Here is a 17553-nt window from a genome sequence, read left to right as displayed (position 1 = left end):
AATCATATAAACCGCCATGAGTCTTTATATATGAGGAAAAAGTATATTGAAAATATTATTATATTGTTGTAATTCTTCATGAATAAAGTAAAGAAGAAAGAGTAAAGAAAACACACACACACCTTACAACAGAAAACCCTAATACCAGCTTTATTTGATAAAACAAAAAATCCAGAAATCCCAAGATGTCACAGTACAAAAAACAAAGAGGAAAAAAAAAAAGTCATCTAGCAACCCACCCCCAAAAACCTTCCAGCCTTGCACCCCAAGCTTGACCTTCAATTAAAACTAATGACACGTTACTATGGTTACAGTTTATCATAAGCTGATCATAACAGCAGGATTAAGTAAATGATTAAAATATACTAAGAAAATTAGAGACAACAACATTAAAAAGTTATAGTACAATATCATTAAAGGGGGCTGAGGAGCAAAAGGCAAACTTGAAATACACATCATTAACATGTCCTTACAAGGCTTTGTAAGACATACAGTACATTATGAACATTATAGTAATAAGCCTATAATCTAACTGAAATAATATTCAACTTACCAACTACACCACTCATGATTTGACCCACTGATTAACACAATTAAATGAATCTCTTGTATACACAAAAAAAGGTCCTAAAAACTCATTATGTTTAACCTGATTGTGCCTCTAGCTATAGTACAATTTCTTCCAGTAAAGTGAAGGTTTCTATGTCACTCTGAGTAACTGTTAATTCCATTACCCGTCTGAGCCACAAAATGTGGCCGTCAGGGGTAACTTTGGCATGGATACAAGGGGTTAGGTCAGTGACGCAGAAGGCCTTTCCATGCATACAGTACATAGACACATATGTTAATACACACCCACACAAATATACACACATTCACTGCATGCAGACCTGCACTGGAGAAAACAAACCACCATACAGTTGCGCGCGCACACACACACACACACACACACACACACACACACACACACACACACACACACACACACACACACACACACACACACACACACACACACACACACACACACACACACACACACACACTTAAGTACAGGTAAAAGTAATTCAGTATGGGAAAATATCTCATACAATCTATTTTAGGCATACCCCTGCATAGCGCCTGAGTCAGAACATGGGCCTGAAGGAACCAAGCCAATGACAGGGAGAAGCATTCACAAACGTAAGGTTTGAACACTACAAATGACAAAATACCTCATCTAGGTTATGAATCCCCACCCCTCACTTTACTCTTTCTGACCACTGCTCTCAAGGCACTACATGTAGGCGATACTGTGTAAGACCCACTTGTCTTAATTCAATCCTTATCATCTTGTATTTATCTTTTTTCTTGTCTTTTTTTGTGTCCTTATTGTCTTTGGCCTGGTAAGGACCTTTTCTCTCTTCATTCCCATCATGGCACATTTTAACCCCTGTTTACATCTACTCAACTTCAAATCACCATCCACCATCTGTCCATCAGACCTATAGATCGCAAAGTTTTTGATAGACACAATCAACATGGCACATAACCTAATTTACAGACTAAGGACCAAGGTGTAGAAGCCTATCAAATTATTTCAGATGCCCTTTAATTTTCCGAGGGTAATTGGTGATCAGAAATTGAGCATCCGTAGAACTTTTCTGAGCCCTCCCCAATAACCTCCCCTATGTCAAATTTCAATGTAAGCTGCCCTCTCCATCCATGCTTGAGGGCAGCTTCCTCTTCTCCCAGAGCCTATAACAGAAGGCAGGTGGACTTCTTGCCACGTTTCTTGGCCTGCAGTGCTGCCCTAGTTGCCATCTCAAAGACTTCCCTCACACCATCTTTGGTTTTGGCAGAACACTCTTGGTAGCCGTAGGCACTGATGCGGTTCGCCATCTCTTTGCCATCTTCATATTTAACTGGTTCCTACAGACACATTTCAGAGAGAAGGTTTTAATTTCCAACATTAAAACCCACCACTTTGTAGACCCCAGCAAGTTTTGAACAGAAAAAAAACCAACGGACCTGTTTCATTTTGGCAAGTTCTCGTCTGGTGTGGTCATCATTGCGCAGATCTTTTTTATTACCCACTAAGATGATGGGAACATTGGGACAGAAGTGTTTCACTTCTGGTGTCCACTTTTCTGGAATATTCTCTACATTAAGCAGCGGGAAAGAGTGCAATAATTAGCAACATACATTCATTCATTTAATAATGATGTGTTTAATGCCTAGTGATGTGAATGTTGCAGAAACAGTACCTAAACTATCAGGGCTGTCTACAGAGAAGCACATAAGGATGACATCAGTGTCAGGGTAGGAAAGAGGCCTCAGTCTGTCGTAGTCTTCCTGACCTGCTGTATCCCAGAGTGCTAGCTCCACCTGAGAAGAGAGAGACAGTTACATGGATGAATAGATGTATGAAGAAAATGGACAATCCTTAGCATTGGATATGTAAAGGGGGCCTTGTGAGCATTTAAGTTTCAAGACTAAGCACTTAAATCACGTGATTAAGCAAACCCATATTATATTATTCTAATACTCTACATAGGGCGACAAGAGAGGCATGGAAAAACAAGAAAAAGCAGACTCACAATATTACATCACAAAACCTATCCCAATATTTGTTTAGGTATGGAAAATCATGTCTAGTTGATGTTCATTGCATTGCACATTTAAGGTATGCATAGATAAATATGTATATTTCAGAGATAATTTTGGAGGAAAAAAATGAAAATTGTTTTTAGTGCAGAAACAATTGGTTGATTAATAAATTACACAGACCGATAGATTAGATAAAGAAAATCAATCAGACGCTAACTTGATTATCGATTAATTGTTGTTATTTGCAGCATATTGTGGCTTTTTTAAATTTTAAACCACACAAACCAAAAAGAAACAACAAGCATATTAACCATTAATGAAAAGAACTGTTGGTGGCACCCCATAATCACTTTGTGATCACTTTGTTAACTGTTATCACTCTTCGAAGATTGCCAAGTTTGCACCCAATGTTTCATGTCTCACCTGTTTCCCATCCACTTCAATGTCTGCCACATAGTTCTCAAACACAGTTGGGACGTAGACCTCCGGGAACTGATCCTTACTGAAGACGATGAGCAGACAGGTCTTACCACATGCACCATCGCCAACTATCACCAGCTTCTTCCTGATAGCAGCCATCTGTAGAAAAGTGTCCAAAACAAGATTATTGCGATATTACTTGTCACTAAAAATACACACAAATATAATTTTCCCAATAGGGAGTGTATATATATATATATATATATATACACACACACATATATATATATACACACACACACACACACACACACACAAAACAGGGTGAAACATACGTTCAAATTGTCTTTTCATGAGGTGAGAATACACTATGTACTACTCTACTGTGCATTATCAACAGTTCCCCTTGTCCTGCACTAAGCAAAGGTAACAACTCAGAAAACGATGTTAAGGGTAGCAAACTGGTCTCCTTTAATCTAAAAGTACGGCATTAATCTACACTAAAACAATCCGGCTGGATAACTGGGAGGGTGCCTTGAAGGTAGAGGGTGTAAACAGAGAACATTTCCGTGCTGTGTTCCCTGTCCTGGCTGAAAGGCTGAGCAGTGTTAGTCCGGGCCTGTCAAACCAGCTACAGCTAGCAGGAAAGCTAATGGTGTTTTCCGTGGTTTGTACAGCTGTCACTCAAGGTATACTTTCTGAAATTGTAACGACAACACTACTGCACTACTGAAATACTTATGTGCCCACAACAAGAGTCGGGTTAAAGTTTAAAAGCCGTGGCTGAAAAAGATTACCGCTTGATGTTTCTGTGTCCGCCTTTCTCCTCTTCCTGACCGACTGGAAAACTCCGCCCACCACTCATACGCATGTGCGCGGTGACGTTACTCAACAGCAGGCTTCCGCCCCTCTACTTACATGTCTAGTAATAATAATAATAATAATAATAATAATAATAATAATAACGATGATGATGATGATACTACTACTACTACTACTACTACTACTAATACTAATACTAACAACAATAATAATTATAATAATAATAATAATAGACAAGAAGATGATGAAAAAGATTAAAATATGTGTTTTTGCAATCTCAAGAGGATCCTAGCATTGTTGCTCTGAGTGTACTGGATACTAAATATGAATACTGTTGTGTTATTAAGGTAAGATAAGAAATACTTTACTGATCCCCATAGAGGGGAAACTGAATGTCACCCTTACACAAAGACAGACGACATTCAAGAAGGAAACATACAAGATTCAGGCAGTGCAAGATAAGTGCAACATCAACATCAATTCAGTCAACAACATTCAACAGTTAACAACAGTGTTTGTTAAAAAATATCACTGCAGCAGGTATAAAGGACCTTCTAATTACAAGTCTCCAACTGAAGGAGCCCTTCAGCTCACTAAATACACCATACAATGGGTGGTCCACATTATGCAGGATGCCCCTGAGTTTCCTACCTACTCTTTTCTCCATGACCACCTCTAGTGAGTCAGGAGGCAAAGCAATTATGGACCCTGTCTTTTTTATCAGCTTGTTGATCCTATTGCTGTCCTCTGACTTCAAACCTCAACACAGGTGAGAAGAACCAATCAGATCCTTTACTATTACTGAAGCATCAGTGTTAGAGAAGCATGTTACTGTTGTAGCTGCTGGAGGTGCAGCTAGTTTCAACTCCTTTATATACAGTTATCTGGCTTAGTCCAGGTTCCCAACTTAGGGGTCGGGCCCCTCCAAAGGGTCACCAGACAAATCTGAGAGGTCATGAGATGATTAATTGGAGAGGAAAGAAGAAAAAACAAAGTTCTGATACACAAATCTTTTTTCAGTTTTCCATTTTGGGAATTTATCTCTGTTCTTTGATTTTTGCTGAAATATTGGATCATTTAAACATTTATTGAAATGAAACCATGTGAGAAGTTTAGAGGTAAAAATCATTATTTGGTGGAGCATTTAACAACTCATAGACATCTGAAATGTGATCTGCTGTAACGTAACTGCTTTTTGTAAAATGTCAAAAGACAAAAAGGCTGGTTTCATCTTTAACAATGTGTTGCATTTAAAAGCTTGTTATATTATCCTTTGTGTTAAATCTTCATCTGAAAAAAGTAATTAAAGATGTCAAATAAATGTAGTGGAGTAGAAAGTACAATATATCCCTCTGAAATGTATCGGAGTGAAAGAATAAAGTAGCAAAAAATGGAAATACCCAAATCACAAAATTGTACTTAAGTAGAGTAAATGCAAATGAGTAAATGTTACTTTCCACCACTATTAAATATATGAAACAGTATAACAACAACAATAATTAAGTCTATGGCTTTAAATTCATTAAAATAAAATCGAACTGTCAGACTTGTTCATACGTCTTTTATTCACTGTTTCAAAGATAAATTATGCAGTACATTCAATTGTGTATTCGCCCATATATACAAAATATAATTAAACTTTTGTTCTATAGCAGTAGACACAAATGTAAAAAAAAAAATTGATACATACATACATACATACATACATACATACATACATACATACATGTGTATATACAGATATAAATTAAGGGAAAATATAGCCCATACTGATATGTTCAAGACACCAGACTGGAATAAATACATCCCCATGCAGGAATATTAAGATAAAAACACAGCATAGATATAGCATAGGCTACAGATATTTACATGTTAAATTAAACTACATTTTCACAAACTGTAGCTTAAAATGTTTCCCACTTTCTATTTCACCCAAGATATATTTCTATTTATTCAGGGTTATGTTAGCAAGCATGAATCACAATTATCTTAAATGATGAGCTCTGCATCATGTGCAAGTACATCGCTCACTCCTGTCTGAGAAATAGGGCACAGAGACTCTTAAGGCTACAGTCAGCCTGAACTGTCTTATCACTGTCACTGAGACAATTTAACAGCCTCTCCATGATTTAGAGGGGCCGGTCACCTTTTAAAGCCCCCCTAATGTGAGCATGGCTTCGCTCTCCTGCTCCTCAGGGTTTATTTGAGGGCATGCTCATTGAGCTTGAGAAGTTCATAGATGCCAGTGTTACAGCACTGCTGCTTCTATTTGTTTCTATGGACACTGGAGGTAAAGTTGCTCTGATTGGCTGCCTGCCTCAGCCAGTCTGAAATCTATTTCCTTATGGTGGCGGTGCTGTTGCTGCGCTGGTAGAACAACACATAGGCTTGATTGGTCTGAAGCTGGTTCTCTGAGACTGGAGTCACACTGTAAGTGGGTAGATGGAAAGTAAAGTAAGAGAAACAGCTCCATGTTTATATAGAAAGTGTCTCAATACAGATGATTCGTAGGCTCTTTGCAGTTAGCAGCCTTACCTGGAGTCATTGTAGTAGCACCAGCCATTCTCATCTAAGCAGCAGGCTGTGTAGTGACCCATGTTCACCGTCCCAGCGTGGTTACATATTGCATATAAATCATACAGTACAGGGCCTTTGGGGACAAACAGAAACACAATGACTTATTATATACTTTAGTAACATGCTGTGTCAAGAAAGAGGTCATCTTGTTACATTCAAGAAACAGGAAACAATATCAAATTTGAAACATAACACATATGATATGATAATGATGTGGATGACCAATTGACTATATGCCAATATACCATCATTTTCCATTGCATTTTATTTCAATAGGTCAATTATTACACATAATTGACAATGATTTTGACAATGAATTAAATGTTTCAATTATCAAACAAAAATACCTGTAATTCTTGGTGAAAACTGTACACTTTAACACTTCGGTATTATAAAATGAAGGATGAGATTTTTTTTTTTTTTTTGACATTTCACAAACTAAATAATTCATCAATTAATCATTCTCCTTGTGTACTATCACCATGAAACCATAACTCCACGTTGCAAGTACAGCTGGAGACAGCTAGGGTATTGTATTATACCGTACTCTATCCACTAGTCAAAATATTTAAATAATCACTTTAACACATGCATGGTTCCTTGGCTTTTTTTTTAAGGTATGACAGACATTGACAAGGCCCCCTTTTTCAGTTACCTTTCCTGCATTATTTATCATTTCAACTGTTGCACACCATATTTTGTCCAAAATAATAACCCAAGCATGCATATGAAAGGGGACAATGCATGAATGGAGGAATAGATAGATAGATAGATAGATAGATAGATACATTTACTCTATTAATCCCAGAGGGGAAAGTAAACATGTGTACATAGTAGATAAACTGAGAGGAAAGTTTGGTAGTTTTACCGCAGTCAACAGGTCCATAGGGTCCAAGGTCCAGGTTAGTGAGCGGGAAGGACACATACACGGTGCTTTTACTGATAGACCACCTTGACGTTGTAAAACGATTCAAATCTGATTGAGATTGATAAGCAACATCATAACTTCCTGCATGTAAACATAGCTTGCTAATAATGTTAATAAGTATGAGTTGTTGCCAAGGATACGGATCACAATAACCTGGGGAAACCTCTGGATGGACAGCCGCTTGGTGCATTCTGTACGCCTGTTACACCTTTCACACATCTGAAACACATAAACAAACACACACTCATCTCAACATTTCAAAAATATTTGCTATACACAGGGTTTGATGTGCGTAACTAACCCTGTGTGATAAGTAAGTGAGTTTTTTTAGTATGTCTGCCTTTTATGTGTGAGAAGATGAGTAACAGCAGGTAACCCTTCATCAAAGAACTACACCAATTCATGTTATCTACAGTTACATTTATTCCCAGTTTACAATCAATATATGAAAATATCATGAGTTAAATGAATAAATGTATGAATTATGGGCTACAACTGAACAAAAAAAAACAGCATTGGACAAGACCACCCCTAGCTCACTGCTCTCAACAAGAACTACACAAATTCACTGACCTTTGACCCTAAAATTATGGATTCTCTACATCAACTCACAGGTGAATTCTCCTTGTCCAGTTTCTCCTCCTGAGAGAACAGGTCCAGGCAATCCCTCAGCATGACCTCCCCAGAGAAGCTCTTCTTGGGGATGGGCAGCGACAGATCACAGAACACATCAAATGTGTTGGAGTAGTGGGAGCACACTGAACAATGCAGCGAGCTCCGCAGCTGGCCTGAGAACAAGTCTATCAAAAGGGTGAAAGGAGATGAGAGTGGCAAGTTATATCAGTGGTTGCTTACATTATACTCATGTGGCAGATGAGACTTAAGGTTCCACTGGATTGCTCTCCTCACCTACTATTCTGCTGTCATCTCTCTCTAAGTGCTTCTTCCACATGGCAGCGGCCTCTTCAGAAATCCTAAAGGACCATTAGATATAAAGAGAGAGAGAACAAAATGTGTTCATGTGATAGGTTTCAAAATGTTAAGGATAGATTTTTTTTTCCCCGCAGAAAAACACACACCTAAATCGGGTATATTTTTGCTCAGGGTCCTTTCCTGTTCGTCGAACATACGGCCTGCGGTTGATTTCTGTGTGCAGCTTGTCCAATAGAAACCTGAGAAACTCCTGAGCATCCTGTTGACTGGATTAAACACAGACACAAAGACACACAAATATTTCTTATTGTCATTATTATAGGCAGCTGCTTCTCCAAAATCAAACAACACAGGAGCATTTGTACTGGTGGCAAAGTAGTTTAAAGTTAATCTCTTGTCTCTAAAAGAGTTGTGCTGACACAGACGTGGATGGCATACTGAGTCGCATATCATATTGTTTGGGACCAGTTACAGTTCAAAAAAGTGTCTGCCTAAATATACAAAGTAGTTAATGGGTTTTCCTTTGAACTGCAGTAATGTTGCCTGCACAAATGTTTCATGGAAAGAAAAAGACACATATATTCTTACCTGTATCCACTGAAGTAAGGCACTGCTTCTCTGAAAATATTGTAAAATTGTCGTGGATTTACAACTGTGTCTCCTTCATTTACATCCCAAAAGCCTAACAGCACCTGAGAGAAAGCTGGCACAGGAAGACAAGCAGCAATGAGAAAATGGGAAAACATAACACCGATGGGATAATAGGCAGAGGAGGGGAACAGCTGGAGAGAAGAACACACCTTCCATAAGTTTCGCTTCCTCTTTGGAGAACTTCTCATGCCTGTAAGATTTGAGGAGGCAGTAATCCCGTAGGCCGCGTGTGTGAGACAAACACTGGACTATTGCATTCAGGAAACACTAAATTGGAGACAAAGTATATCATTTATTCAGGTAATTCTGAAAATTCTTGTTTAAATAGCACCCTGCATCATTCAACACTTACTGTGTTCCCAATGTTTCTAAGGCCAACCCTTCCACTTCCTAAGGTGAGTTGCTCTTTCTGGGAAAAAAAGAGAAGAATAGCTACTGACCAGTAATACTAACCTGTTACATCTCATTTGAGTGGGTATAACCTATTTTAATTTGTCGAAGGATTTGGTAAAAGTATACACAAGCATATTACATCGTGTGTCCTACTGTTTGACCCCTGTATGTCTCTGTACGACCTGTTACTGTCTGTCCGCCCTAGACCCGCTGTGTCAGTGTGTGTACAAAATAGCTAGGACAGATTTAGCCTTCTTATCTCATTAGCATAACAAGAAAGGCTAAAAGGAGGTCAGCCTCAAGCATTCATCCTATTAGAGACCAAGGAGTGCTGACAGGTGCTTAAACATGTGTGTGTTGATGTGTACTCTCCATAAATTGCTTCATACGATTTCTTTGTCTGTGTTTACATTTGTCTCATGAGTGTCCCATAAATTCCACATTAAGAAAAAACAGGATGGTTGTTCTTGTTTGTTGTGTGATGTGATGTTCTGACATCACATCACTACCAACTTGAAGGTCTGAGCATAAATTAAAGTTCTATGTGATGTTGTGTAGTGCACACCTCATCGTCAGTAACCAGAAGCAGGCCCATCAGCGAGGTGTAGAGGACAGACTGGGAGATGTCAGCCGTCTCTCTCTGGAGGCCGTTCTGGGACACCAGGGTTCGACACAGAGCCTCACAGGAGCTCTCCACGTTGACGCCACTGGCTCCAGGCATCCTATTTTGCTGGTAAACCTCAGATGTGTCAACCAAAAGTGACCCCGAGACAGACAAAGGGCTTCCCCAAGAAATGCAAAGCAGGTGGTTTGCAACTCAGACTGGGTAAGTTGCACCGCCTCAGTTTTCTCACATGCAAGGTCAAAGGAGAGAAGAATGTGCTGGTAGTTCATAAGATGCCTGACAGAGAGAAAAAGTCCCCCGTTTCTAATGAATGATGCACAGTAGGGTATTTAATCCTTTCTTTCCAGGAAAATGCAGTGCGGGATGTCATTCACAGCTGAGGGAAAGAGAACAGGATTAATTTGTGAATGACCGTCCACTTAAGGTAAATCCTTATCTTGAATAGATTGAGTCGATCCACTCTGTCACACAATTCTTTCTCGTAATTACGGTATGCAGAATTGCTTGGAAAGTCAAGGTCTGACAGAGATCTCAGTGAATCCCGATACTAGCAAAATAGCCTCAGGGCACATATTTATAAAAAGAGATGTTTGGATACCCAGATGTTATAGATCAATCTGTACTGACAAAGATTATATAACCTATAAAAGACAGCATGCCAATCTCACAATCAAGGTATCTTCTGACATGTTATCAAAGCCAACTTTTTTTGCTGTTCTCTGCAGGTAAAAGATACAATCTCATAAATAAAGTTAGTTTGCAAATAATGCTTGAAAAATATTATAGCATTCACAAATAAACAGAGCAGTTTGGACTCACCTGATCACTTGGACACTCTATCTGTGAACAAACTGTCCAAACCAAACTGTTCCCATCACCTGCTGAGCTGTTAAAAATGCATAAGGGGATGTCTACTGTTTCACTGTGAGTCTGTAGGCTAGCACTGAAAGTCTACCTCTCTCCCCTGCCCTGTCACCGGTGTCAGAGAGAGAGAGTGAGAGAGAAAGAAGGAGAGAAAGAGGGAGGGAGGATAATCATCTCTAATCTTTTCTCTGTAGACCTTGTAGGCTATACTTAGACTTTTTTTGTGTACTTTTCATGAGTACTCCAGTAAACTTTTAATTGTCAGTTTATTTAAAAAAACAACAACACAATGACAACATTAAAATTTTACATGTTAATTCAAATTGAGTAATACTGATGTCAAGCTGTACAGCCCATAAATGAACAGAAAAAGCAAGAAGAGAAACTTAACCATGTTAAAAATACTACACGTGTCTAAGCACAATCATCAGTCCACATTTTATTTCCTGCATTGATAACGTCAATGTACAAATATAAAGGCACTCCACAGTCCTCCTGATGATCAGTCCAGCAGTCAGCGACCTGTGTGGTCTGCCATTTCTGTATCTGAGCTGAGGCTGAGCTCAGCTATGTGATACAGGGCAGGATCAGTTTGGGGAGAGGACTGCGACGGTCTGCTCTGAACATTCCTATCTCTCGACTGGACAATCGCTTGGCGCAGACAGGTGATCCACTGCTGCCTGCTGAAGGAGTCGTTGGCTTGCAGGCTATAAGAGTGAGCTTTGGAGCGCCCTCTGCTGATCACACGGAAACAGTTCTTCACTAGAAGAGGGAAGGACAAACACACGAGGGAAGGATATTGAGTACAAGAGATTGTAGGTTTCACTTCAACTAATGGGCAGGGCATTGGGTACTAGTTGTAGGAGTCTAAATTTAACTTAAAACAACATGGCAAAAGTATGTAGGTCATGTATGCATACAAAAAGAAATAAGATGTACATCACTGTGTTCCTATGATTTATATAGTATATGTTACCTTTATCATTTCCTCCACTGAAGGCTCCCCTGAAGCCGCTCCCTCCACCAGCTTCCCCATCTGGGATCTCCTCCAGATTTAACAAGGCATTGGGCAGAGGCTGCCTGTAGACATTGAACACCTGACCTCCGTCTTTGTCCTCCCCAGGTCTGGTCAGAACCAAAGCCAGCTCAAACAGGAACACATGCAGCCGCTGACAGAAGAGACAGACACACAAAGGGAGAGATGTGGCTTTACAAAAGATGTGTTGGATTATGATTTTTTGGCTTAACACATAAAACTATATATTAGAAATTCATAAATTGTAAGGCTATGTTTATGTATATTTGGCAGTGGTGCTATTTATTTTATTTGATGAAGGTCTGAGGACTGAAATATTATAAATTGATTGAATACAAGTGGTCAACATTGTGCAGGATTTCTTTGTTATTTAAAAATAAAAGGTACTGTACTGCACTCAAATTAAGTACCTAAAAATGTACACTGAGGCAGAGAGGAGCAAAGGTCTGTGAGTGTATAGATCCAGACTGTTTATCACTACATTATACCCCCATCTTGGATGACTTGACCTTCTTCAACTGAGATACAGACAAATTGACATTGCCAAAGGTCAGTCAATGGGACATTAGAAGAGTTAAACATAACAACCCTGGGATGCTACCTGTCCCTTGTTGTTCTTGAGCTCGCCGTGGCAGCAGAGGAAGCGGGACTCCTGGATCTCTGTTATTCTCTGGCTGTCTTCAAGGTAGGCAAGGCCCCGTCTGTAGAACTGACACTCAGCTTCTCCGGTCTTCTTGTTAACCTCTGCTATGATGCTCTGGATCAATTCCAACTGAGCAGAACAAAATGTTACACAGAGACCTTTTAGAGTTGCTTAATTTTTCACGAATTAAGAATTTGGGCTGCATTCTGAATAGCATAAAACTCCTTTAAAACACTATACATTTATGCAAAGTTTAAGAGAATGGCACATGTATAGAAGAATCTTGTTTCAAATGTGGGCTTGTCTGTGGTAAGACACTGCTGGCATGTCAAATGCCAAGACCGTTTCCTGCACAGCAACACATTTTCCATTTCTCATGTTCCGAGTCTCCTTTGCTACAAGTAATTTATGTCACATCACAGGTTCACTGGATATTATTTCTGCCTAGTGGAGGTGCCAATGTGCAAAGTATAGTTAATTAAAAAAGTAGATATTAGCTTAACCTAAATGCCTTGACTTCCCACAACTGGAGACTGATGGACGTCAGTGAGTATACAAATTTCCACTATGTTAAAACCCATGAATCCTAAACGTATGTAAATGTTGATAACAACAATCCTAGGCCTTAATAATTCAGATTTGAGTGTTAGAATCTACAGAATCCGAAAGATAGACGTTGATTTTCATACTAAAAAAAATTGGACCTACAAGATTGTGAGAATTATTAAATGTGCAATGTTAATAATGGGCTATGAATGCTGAGAACTCTGGTCTATCTAAAGAAGCAGACTGTGCACACATCTTGCTTAAACTGCAGGTGTGGATATCATTCCTTTCCAAAAAAAAACACTCATATTTGGATTACAGGGTCCAAAATGTGGCGTTTGTGATTGCCATGGCAACCAGTGAATTGTGGAGGCATTGCAGTGTGTTTTATCTGCTTGCATCCCAGCATGCTCACAAACTTTACATAATGAGGGTCCAAAGTATTGACATTTCGATTCTGCAATCATGTTAAGTAAGTGAAGTTGTGTATATTTATATTCATGTGTGTATGCACGTGTGTGTGTGAATGTGTCAACTCACAGCATCAGGCAACGAGTCCTCGTCAGGGTGCTCTGGAGGTGTGCACTTCTGGATCTCTTTCAGCAACAGGGGGTATTTGACCAAACGGCTTCGAGGGAGATCCAGGAAGTTCCAGAGGTCTAGTTTCCTGCTGAATGAAGACTCCTGACACAGGCGCAGGAACTGCTCCACTCTCTTCTCATGCTTTTTCTGGTCCAGCAGGGCTTTGGCTCCCACCTGGTTACAGCAGTATGTAACATAGGACTCCAGGCAAGGAAACTGCACAGAAGAAAAGGAGGAGGAGAATGCCGTTCACAGCTGTTCACATAAGAGTAGAGACAGACCGAGACTGAACTCAGTGACTCTGGTTTAGAGAGCAACATAATAGAGTAGATACAGGAACTGGAGGTTGATGGTGGTTTGTGCCCTTTTTTCATGCCTCTCAGTCCTTGGTTTCCATGGAGATACTCACCCAATTCATCAGAGTAGGCCCCACCTCTCCCACTGTCTTCTCTGATCCCCTCAGCCGCTGAAGACGTTCCAGAAGATCTGGTAGGAAATGAAAACATGCCTGTGTTTCTAAAGTTCAAGGAAAGGTAGACAAAAAACATGCAAAAATGCACCTCTAAAGCTTTGCTTTCCATTGTTGCTTTTAGGTCTGGGCAACATAGTTAAAATCTATATAACAATATCAACAAGATTGTTTTTCCAATATAAATATAAATCCATATATGGCAAATGTGTGCAAATCACATTTAAAATAATCAAATCAAAATGATGGTCAATGCAATAAATCAGAGAAAACTCTTCAAATGTGTAAAGCAAAACAATAAACAATAATAATTTCAATGTTTGTAATTTCCATGGAATCTTTTTGAAAACCCGATAAGACTCCACTGAAAGTCAACAAATGTTAATATTTTATCATGACCAACCAAGCCCATGCCCACGTTAATACAGGAGATAGAGATAATGGAAAAGTGTGCAAAGTATATCATTCACCTTCATGGAGAGGAATGAGAGAGTCCAGAGTACCAAAGATCTGCCCGAGCTCACTCTCTGTCATGATGTCCAACTTCAGCATTGGCTCATAGTATACCTGACAGCACACATAGAGTAAAAGGATAGACAGAAGTGAATTATGTGCAGTCAAAAGTGTACGGAAGTGTGTGAAATCAGTGTCAGGAAAGCTGGAAGGACTGGTTACATATATTCAATATTTAATTTGTTATGATGTAAAATAACAGACATGAGTCCTGTTGATGTGTTTAGTACCTTCTTGACCAGACTAAGGTCTTCAATAAGCTGTCTCTCTCCCTGGGTCAGCTCATAGATCACCTGCAATAGAGTGACAACCGTTCAACAACTGGACAACAGCATTTAAAGGCAAAAACAGATAACACACACACAAACACACACTTGCACAAGATGCAAACACACAGACGGATGGGACAGTGTGATCTCTCACAGCTGATAGTTCAATAAAGGAAGTTGAGCCTCCAGTGCCAACTCACATCCTCTTTCATAATCCCCATGTAGAGCAGCTTCACAGAAATGAGTAGGCACTAGTCACCCTGCCCCCACACTGCAACCACAGTCCCACAGGTTGACCCACATAAACATACCCCGCCCATCAAAATGACACTACATTACATTAAGTCCCCTGCAGAATGTTTAGTTTCTGCAGCTGCCCTTCACACCTCTTGACGTTTGATCTCCTTAGCAGTGAGGTCATGGCTCTCAACGGTGTCGCTCCAGCACTGGCTGTTGCGTCTCCGTGGAAATGATGAGGCCTTTGAGCGAGCGCGTAGGGGAGCTGGGGGCAAAGGTCGCGCCTCTGTGCGGAAACTGATAGACCGCTGTAGGAAGAGCAATGTAGTTTAATTTCTGAAAAAGTCATTAATTCAACATCTTGTAAAAATGACAGGAATGTGTTCATGCATTCTTACTGATATAGACTGTCCAATGCGTTTAAGAGCAGGGGTCTTTACTGGTGTGATGACACCTGTTAGGCTATTGGACTTTGCCACCGGTTTGACCCTTTTATTACTGGGCTCCTGAAATGAAATCAGCATTCAAACAGTCAAGGTTTTATATGTCCACAAAAAGTTCCACATAATTGATCAGGGTGGCTCAACTATTACTGGCTGTAGGTTAGAGGTCTCATACACAATTGAATACACATGCTGCATCTGCAAAAGAGTAAAACTTCACCTCTGAATCCTTCATGTGGTCAGACATCATTTCATCCTCTTCCTCTTCCCCTTCATCCTAATAAAACGAGAACCAAACATAAAACAGAATGAGTTAAAAAAAAAAAAAAAAAAAAAAGTGAACCTGAGAAAGACATGAGAGTTCAGGAAAGTGGAAAGAAAGATGTCGAGAGGTGAGAGATGTTGCATGGCGGTGCAGATCTCTCATTTCCTGTGTGACTCTTTCAAAGAGGAAGAAGGTTCAAACTGTGCCTCTGTAGTAAAATGCAAGATGTCTGCTTTTTTTTTTCTTCTATTTTTTCTACACTGAAACCACATCAGCTGTACATGCAGTGAAGTAACAGAGTGGTATATTTAAATTAACAGCAGTAAAAGAAATGTCTCTGTGCATCATAGAGCATGATAAAGATTACAGCAAAACCAGAAAGCAGAAAAGCAAAAAGCAAGAAATTATATAAAGAGCATTTATAAGTTTGTGCATTCAGAGAGCTTTTGTGGCTGCATGGCTGAACAGCACGTTCACGTCTCTCACTCAGCTTTGCACTCAGCATTGCGGTCACAAAGGTAAGGTTGACTAACTTCCGCTAGTTACAGAGAAACACAGAGACATAAAAATGAAGCAGGGCAACTGTAACACAAAGAGTTTAATGGCGTATGTGAGAAATCACTAACCTCTGCGATTCTGGTCACAGGATCAGGGGCAGGGTCTTGTTTTCTCTTTTTCTAAAAGCAGAAATTTGTTGCAACTGAGTTTGTTGGCTTTTAGGTGAGCATTCAGATAGGCTGCATGGCAGGAGGACAGAGGTGATAAAAATCAGGCAGGTGGTGCGACTTACCCCAGCATGGTCACAGATGATGGAGTGTGTCTCTCCTGGTGCCACAGCCCTAATAAGGCAAAGCTGTTAGTGGGCACCAAGCAAACATTCATACACACTGAGATACATCTATAAAAAACCTAAACTAGCCAAATGAGATCCTGGTAAAGTGTGCTTAAATGACAGGTTTGTCAGATTTCTTTTGTGCCTCAAGTTATATAGAAGTGCTTTACTGACGACTATCATATGTTCCTACGATTCTTCAATGAGCAATCAAGAGGATAAGTTTACTCATCATGATGCCAAGTGTCTGCCACCTTTAAACAATATACATGCCTCCTACATAGTAATGTATAACATTCTGTTGTATGTTACTGTCCCTTTTATCAGTTTTCAGCATTAAGATAGTTATGTGTCACCAGAAAAACATAACGATGAATGTAAAATGCCTACCAGGAAGTCCTTGTTTCACCAGACTCCTCCACTTCCATCCTTTTTTCTTTCAACACATCTTCGAAAGTTAATCACACATTCTCAAAATGAGAACTGTTGAGATAATCCAAATTTACACCAGAATTAGCGCACAGCGAGTTGTTTGCTGAAGCTTTTTCAGAGTTCACTGCACTCCTTCCTCCTCACTTTCTTCCTCATCTCAGACTCAACCACATCCTTTAGGGGTTGCACCTATACATGTATCCGCTCTTCTCAGGAAGAGTTCAGAACTTGACTTGTGCAAACTTATCACTCCAGTTTGTTAACTGGATGATAGAACATTAAAAAAAAAACTACTTTGCAGAGTACCTGACCAGATAAACTACACAACTATGTGAAACAAAAGAGGAAGTGAGTAAATTTGAACCTACATCAAGCTGTTCATGAAAGGTCTTTTAAATAACCAAATGACTAGTAGACATTTTTTAAATCAAAGAGGTAGGACAATTTCTTGCATCCTTTATATTATACAAAAATGTAATCTGAT

At 39.5% G+C, this 17553-nt stretch overlaps 3 protein-coding genes across 4 annotated transcripts; all 3 read right to left on the bottom strand.

Annotated features, from left to right (window-relative positions):
- Positions 1 to 127: 127 nt before the first annotated feature.
- On the bottom strand, positions 128 to 3857 carry LOC133987174 (rho-related GTP-binding protein RhoA-C-like). The gene is made up of 5 exons (XM_062426454.1): positions 3807 to 3857; positions 3013 to 3168; positions 2247 to 2367; positions 2011 to 2141; positions 128 to 1911 (listed from the first exon to the last, which is right to left on the bottom strand). Exons 2-5 carry the CDS (start codon positions 3166 to 3168, stop codon positions 1738 to 1740), a joined length of 582 nt encoding a protein of 193 aa, XP_062282438.1. The 5' UTR covers positions 3807 to 3857; the 3' UTR covers positions 128 to 1737.
- A 1548-nt stretch (positions 3858 to 5405) lies between these two features.
- Positions 5406 to 10041, bottom strand: usp21 (ubiquitin specific peptidase 21). Its single transcript, XM_062426452.1, has 11 exons — positions 9879 to 10041; positions 9273 to 9329; positions 9070 to 9187; positions 8858 to 8972; positions 8416 to 8535; positions 8246 to 8310; positions 7949 to 8136; positions 7477 to 7555; positions 7277 to 7384; positions 6367 to 6481; positions 5406 to 6259 (listed from the first exon to the last, which is right to left on the bottom strand). The coding sequence occupies exons 1-11, from the start codon at positions 10032 to 10034 to the stop codon at positions 6166 to 6168; spliced, it is 1215 nt and encodes a 404-aa protein (XP_062282436.1). The 5' UTR covers positions 10035 to 10041; the 3' UTR covers positions 5406 to 6165.
- Positions 10042 to 11057: 1016 nt separating this feature from the next.
- arhgef3l (Rho guanine nucleotide exchange factor (GEF) 3, like) lies at positions 11058 to 17232 on the bottom strand. Of its 2 annotated transcripts, XM_062426450.1 has the most exons (13): positions 17028 to 17232; positions 16596 to 16644; positions 16432 to 16482; positions 15761 to 15817; positions 15496 to 15603; positions 15247 to 15405; positions 14822 to 14884; positions 14549 to 14645; positions 14019 to 14095; positions 13568 to 13825; positions 12440 to 12610; positions 11779 to 11971; positions 11058 to 11564 (listed from the first exon to the last, which is right to left on the bottom strand). In XM_062426450.1, the coding sequence occupies exons 1-13, from the start codon at positions 17063 to 17065 to the stop codon at positions 11317 to 11319; spliced, it is 1569 nt and encodes a 522-aa protein (XP_062282434.1). In that variant the 5' UTR covers positions 17066 to 17232; the 3' UTR covers positions 11058 to 11316. The 2 variants fall into 2 exon arrangements, with proteins under 2 accessions (XP_062282434.1, XP_062282435.1); XM_062426451.1 differs by lacking the exon at positions 16432 to 16482.
- Between the last annotated feature and the right edge of the window lie 321 nt (positions 17233 to 17553).

The sequence above is a fragment of the Scomber scombrus genome, chromosome 10, assembly GCF_963691925.1.
Source record: "Scomber scombrus chromosome 10, fScoSco1.1, whole genome shotgun sequence".
In the NCBI taxonomy this organism is placed as follows: Eukaryota; Metazoa; Chordata; class Actinopteri; order Scombriformes; family Scombridae; genus Scomber; species Scomber scombrus.
The sequence above is the reverse complement of the archived record's forward strand: the minus strand, read 5'-3'. Positions and strand labels throughout refer to the sequence as shown.

Bases quoted from the DNA above. Each gene is read 5' to 3' on its own strand.
- LOC133987174 (XM_062426454.1), bottom strand. From the start codon at position 3,168: ATGGCTGCTATCAGGAAGAAGCTGGTGATAGTTGGCGATGGTGCATGT. The intron at 2,142-2,246 runs GTACTGTTTCTG...TGCTTAATGTAG, and splicing joins AGACAGCCCTGATAGTTTAG to AGAATATTCCAGAAAAGTGG. The intron at 1,912-2,010 runs GTCCGTTGGTTT...ATGTGTCTGTAG, and splicing joins AACTTGCCAAAATGAAACAG to GAACCAGTTAAATATGAAGA.
- usp21 (XM_062426452.1), bottom strand. From the start codon at position 10,034: ATGCCTGGAGCCAGTGGCGTCAACGTGGAGAGCTCCTGTGAGGCTCTG. The intron at 8,311-8,415 runs GTGTGTGTTTTT...ATGGTCCTTTAG, and splicing joins CAAAAATATACCCGATTTAG to GATTTCTGAAGAGGCCGCTG. The intron at 7,385-7,476 runs GTATCCTTGGCA...AATCTCAATCAG, and splicing joins TCCCCAGGTTATTGTGATCC to ATTTGAATCGTTTTACAACG.
- arhgef3l (XM_062426450.1), bottom strand. From the start codon at position 17,065: ATGGAAGTGGAGGAGTCTGGTGAAACAAGGACTTCCTG. The intron at 16,483-16,595 runs GTAAGTCGCACC...TTCTGCTTTTAG, and splicing joins TCATCTGTGACCATGCTGGG to AAAAAGAGAAAACAAGACCC. The intron at 15,818-16,431 runs GTTAGTGATTTC...TCGTTTTATTAG, and splicing joins CTGTGACCAGAATCGCAGAG to GATGAAGGGGAAGAGGAAGA.